The sequence below is a fragment of the Pyrgilauda ruficollis genome, unplaced genomic scaffold (genome assembly GCF_017590135.1).
Source record: "Pyrgilauda ruficollis isolate IOZ18807 unplaced genomic scaffold, ASM1759013v1 scaffold12, whole genome shotgun sequence".
Taxonomy (NCBI): Eukaryota; Metazoa; Chordata; class Aves; order Passeriformes; family Passeridae; genus Pyrgilauda; species Pyrgilauda ruficollis.
The window spans coordinates 14365894-14370634 of NW_024510321.1; the positions used below are offsets into that span (position 1 = coordinate 14365894).

At 49.1% G+C, this 4741-nt stretch overlaps 1 protein-coding gene across 1 annotated transcript; it reads right to left on the bottom strand.

Annotated features, from left to right (window-relative positions):
* Nucleotides 1-2193: 2193 nt before the first annotated feature.
* LOC121365122 (atherin-like) lies at nt 2194-3010 on the bottom strand. Its single transcript, XM_041489096.1, has 2 exons — nt 2697-3010; nt 2194-2601 (listed from the first exon to the last, which is right to left on the bottom strand). The coding sequence occupies exons 1-2, from the start codon at nt 3008-3010 to the stop codon at nt 2355-2357; spliced, it is 561 nt and encodes a 186-aa protein (XP_041345030.1). The 3' UTR covers nt 2194-2354.
* Between the last annotated feature and the right edge of the window lie 1731 nt (nt 3011-4741).

The following is a 4741-nucleotide window of genomic DNA, read 5'->3' on the forward strand; positions in this document are numbered from 1 at the left end:
GCAAACACAGCCAATCTGAAAAATGCCATGAAAAACAAAAGCATTGCTCCAAACCATCTTTCAAACTCGTGAAGTAGGGACTCTCCCTCCTTACACAGTACCCATGCAGGGAAGGAAAGCAAGAGTACAACAGGTACAGCTTTATGTGTATTTACAAACAAGTCACTGGCTCGAGTTTGGATGTTCAGCAGGTTTCCTGGGTGATTTTGGTACCTATGCACCTGTAGACAGTACCTACAAATAGTGTCATATAGCTGATACACCCTACATTAGACATCAGCAGAACACACATTTTTAAATGTTTCACTCCCTCCATTTAATTGATACACAGCTTTTCAATCATAAGGGATGGCATCCACGTGTTTATGCTACTTGTCAAACCAGTGACAGCATTTCTCACTGCTGCATTCTGTGTTATAGACACTTCCAAAGTCAAATGTGTGAATCAACATTCTTGTTGGCACTATCAAAAAGTGGTTTTTTTCCAGAAAAAAAAATTGTTATTAAGGCTCAGGTTTGAAAGTAAATTCTATTCTTATTTTTTGCATTGGTATATAAAGAGCTCAAATTCAGAAGAGTTGCTCTTGATCTGTGTAGTGTCTGAGAATATCATGTCTCATGTCATTTCATGAATTATTAGCCACTCTGGGAATCATCCCCAACTCTATAGCCTTTTTTTATGGCATTTCTGAATATGATCCAAAGATGAATCTGTATCTTATGTAGCTTTAGATGTACTGGCACAGATCCTCAAAATAATAAAGCTGTGATCGCAATGTACTGGCTGCAAAACCTATCAAGGAACTAGAGAAAACACACAGGTATTCATTTAGAAGAAAAAAAAAAAAAAAAAAACCTCATGCAGAGCTTCATACTGGATCTGGGCTCCAGCTGGGCTGTGGATTCCCCAGAGGGACAAATGGTGGAAGTTTATCTCAATTTATTCTATGCCTTTTTTTATAGACCTACTGCAAAGCCATAGGAAAACACGGGCTCTCTCAGGAGCAGTCAGCCCTGGAATTCTACTTCTGTTGAAGGTCAAGGCAAAGAGTCAAGGAGCTGTTGGGCATTTCATGTAGGATCTGATCTGGCAGAGCTGACAGGCATCCCTGACCCAGGCAGGTGTTCTGGAACCTGGCAGGTCACCAGCCCTGCAGAATTCAGCAGGGGCTACAACCGCTGTGTGTTTGAGTCTTTACTGCTGCTGCTGCACAGGGCATTTCAGTTTTGACAAGCCAGTGTTTTCAACATAAGTAATGCTTGGTCAAAAAATGGCAAGCCAGTTTGCAAGTGATGTATTTGGTATGCTTTTCCAGTAGCAAGGGAAACAGTAAATGAATCAATATGAATAAAAAAAAAAAAAAAAAAAGGTGATTCCCAAGAAGTTTCAAACCGTTTTTGTAGGGAAAAAAACCCCAAAACAAATCAACAAACCAACAAACCAATGCTATTTCTCCTCTTTCCTGTATAAGTGATAGCAAAGGGACTGTATGAGAGCATTGCAAAGATAGTCCGGAGAGGTTTTACATGTGTGTGAGCACGTGGATGGAAGGAAGCTGAAGCTAATGAATCAATAAATAGGATTTTCTGTAATTCTTCTGTTCATAGCCATTGTATCTGTGCCGGCCGACTTCCCAAAGCGGCATCGCAGTTAGTGCTGAGCTGGACACATACTTGGTGTCGCTTTCCCGCGGTAGCATGTGGAAGAGATTAGATAAGCGAGGTGGCTCCTGCTGCTGGGAGTTATTCACGCCTCGGAGCGCTTGAAAGGTATGCTGAACCTCACACCTCGGTGTGAGCGCTGCCAGAAACGGCCCGGGGAAGCTGCTTTATCAGAAAGCAAACACACACGGGCATAGCCACATGGCTGCTCTGCTCAAAATCGGTCATTCGCTTCGATTCTGCTGCGGCCCTCGGCAGCCTCCGAGAAAACGGCACCTGCGGTCGTGGTTATCTTTGATGGAAGCTCCTGACGATCGAAGTGGGAACCAAGAAATCCAAACTACCCATAACTTTTTAAGCCGCGTGAAATTTTCTTTATCGAAAACTGCGTCGCACGTGCATTTTACTCCTGTTGGGTTTGAGGTTTTGGTTGTTTGGCTTTTGGAGTTTTTTTTCCTTTTTTTTTTTTTTTTTTTTTTTTTTTTTTTTTCTTTTCTTTTCTTTTTTCTTTTTCCCCTGAGGCTCAGTAAAACCACTGGAAACAAAAGCCAGCCCTTTTAGACATGTACATATCCCTGTCTAGGCGCCGCGGGACAACACAGCCATGAAAGGCGGCGGGAGCCGCGGGGCAGCACCCGCCTCCGTCCCACCGCCGCCCCGGGCAGCCGGCAGGGGCTGGAGCAGCGAAGGAGTTAAAGGGAGGCGCTTGGGAAATCTGATGCTAACGAAGCCCCAGGAATGTTGCACATTTCCATTCCCTCCTGCTTTCGAAGGAGGTTGTCCCCGTCGCGGGCAGCCGCTCCGAGGAGCACAGCCCCGAGGCCGCACTTGCTTCTGGCGCCGCCCCGCACCGTCCCGCAGGTTACGCCGAAAGACTCCGGGGAGGGACGGGACGGGGGTGAAAAGTTTTTTTCTGGATTTGGGATGCTGTGACGGTACCTGCACAACGGAGGGAGAGAGGGGTGTGGGGGGCGGGGTTCCGCGGCTCTGCGCACCCCGGGCTAGGGCGGAGGGAGAGGGGCATCTGCCCTGACCCGCCGCGGCCTCTCTTCTCTTGCAGGCGCGCCCAGAGATGCCGGGGAGACGGCTGTGGTGGGCGCGCTGCTGGCTCGGCGTCTGCCTCTCGCTGCTGGGCGCGGGGGGCGGCTCGGCCGAGCCTGCGCCCGCGGCCCCGCGGCCCGGGCTGCGCCGCCCCCGCCGAGGGCTGCCCCGAGCCCGCCCTGCTGCGCGCCGCCGACAGAGCCGCCCAGTTCGCGGGGGACGAGTTTGCCCACGGCGCTGCCGAGCGAGGCGGCGGCGCCCCGGGGGTGCAGCTCACCTGCGACGTCAAGCCAGGTGCGGGCGGCATGAGGGAGCGGGGGCGGGAGGGCGCACCCCACACCGCACACCCCACACCGCACACCCCACACCAGCGCCGCCCTTCCGTGGCACGCAGGGCTCCTGCCGCCCGCGGAGCTCAGGGTGGTCACGGAGAGCCGCAGCCGCAGGTGCTGAGTCTCCTCCAGCGGGGCAGGTGTCCGCTGGGCCAAGGGGCTCCAGCATCTCTGAGAGCCCGGATGCAGGGACACCTGAGCGACTGCTCCAGAGCTCCTTGTTTTGGGAGAGTTAGGAAGAAACTCCAACACTGGTCTTCACACCATGTGAAGGAATTACTGCCGTGGCTCCTCTCTCTGCTCCCCTTCATCTCCCCTCTTAAACACTTGCACTTAGGAGACCCAGAGCTGAGTAAACGTGGCAGAATTTTTTTTAGTGCAGTTTTTAAACAAGTTTAAGTCTCTCTTCTCAGTCTGGTACTTCTGGTATTCTTAATTTATAGCAATATCATAAAAGGTTTCCATGGGGTGTGTTCCATACCCAGACTGGTGCCATTGGTAAGAAACCTGCTATTGGTGCCAGCCTGTCTCGCTGTAATAGCCAGGGGGAAAAGTGGTAAAGTGTCTTTTGCAGTGCATTGTTCAGAACACTTGCCTGTCCATTGTCAAGCACAGCTCTTGTGAATTCAGAATCTCTGTAGGAAGCCAGGTATGTTTGTGGTTACACTCATAGGTCAGGAGAAGGTGTCTCTAATGGTCAGGATTTGTGGATTTACTGACATGAAGAGCACCAAGATGTCTTGGAGAACCTCTGTGACCAAAGTTGGACAGAAAACAGATCAGTATGGTTAACCTCCCTTTTCTCTGCTTCTATGCATATTCTTCTTTGTACTGTCATCATAAATACCACGCCTCTGTTTTTCCGAAGAACCCAAGATTTTTGTATTTTCTTTGTCCATACCAAAGTCCTTCTCTGTCTTATACAAGCCTCAGCAAATAGCAAGAGCATTCTGCTTGTACAGAAAAGAGTAATGCTTTTGGATGGTGCTGAAAACAGATATGTTGTATCTCCATTGAAGTCTTACAAAGAGCATCCAGCTTGGCATAACCTCTGTCTCCAAACATTATCTTATTCTTTGGCTGTCTCTGGTCAGTCTGTGCTGCCCAGTCTCCAATACCATCAGCAGTTACAGCTAACATGGTGAGTTACATGCACCTCTGATCTACAGGGTCTTAGGTTTGGGCCCTTTGTCACCTCTGATGTGGGTCAGAGGAATTAAAGCTAAAGAGTCAGAGGGTGAAGATGTATGGAGACTCAGAGTTCGCTCTTTCAATTTTATGCTCTTTGCAGGCCTCATGCTGGGTGAAGTCTTGGAGGAAGAGAAGTGTGGTTAGAAGTTGCCCTTAACAAAAGGGCAACTTCTTGAATGCATCAAGAATGGCTTACGGGCAGTGATGATCATGGATTTGTGCATTCGTCTTCCTGTGGCAGAGAGAAGTTATATATATTGAGAGAAAGCAGTGTACAACACTGCCCACTAAACCATGTAATCTCATGGAAGGCACTGTCGACACAGAGCACACAGTGAGCAAACCTCTGATAACTCACAAGGTTCTGTGTGAGTTTTTAGATGAGGACCACTGCACCCTCAGAAATTCTCCTCTTGTACTGCTATCGCCTTGCGCCCGCTGCTGCAGTTGGTGTGAATGAGTCTTGCTGCAGACATGCTTTTGTCCACACTGGACAGAGGACATATATACATGTT

Coding starts and splice junctions, on each gene's coding strand:
- LOC121365122 (XM_041489096.1), bottom strand. CDS start 3,010: ATGCCGCCCGCACCTGGCTTGACGTCGCAGGTGAGCTGCACCCCCGGG. Junction 2,602..2,696: donor GAGAAGAGAGGCCGCGGCGG/GTCAGGGCAGAT, acceptor TCCGTTGTGCAG/GTACCGTCACAGCATCCCAA.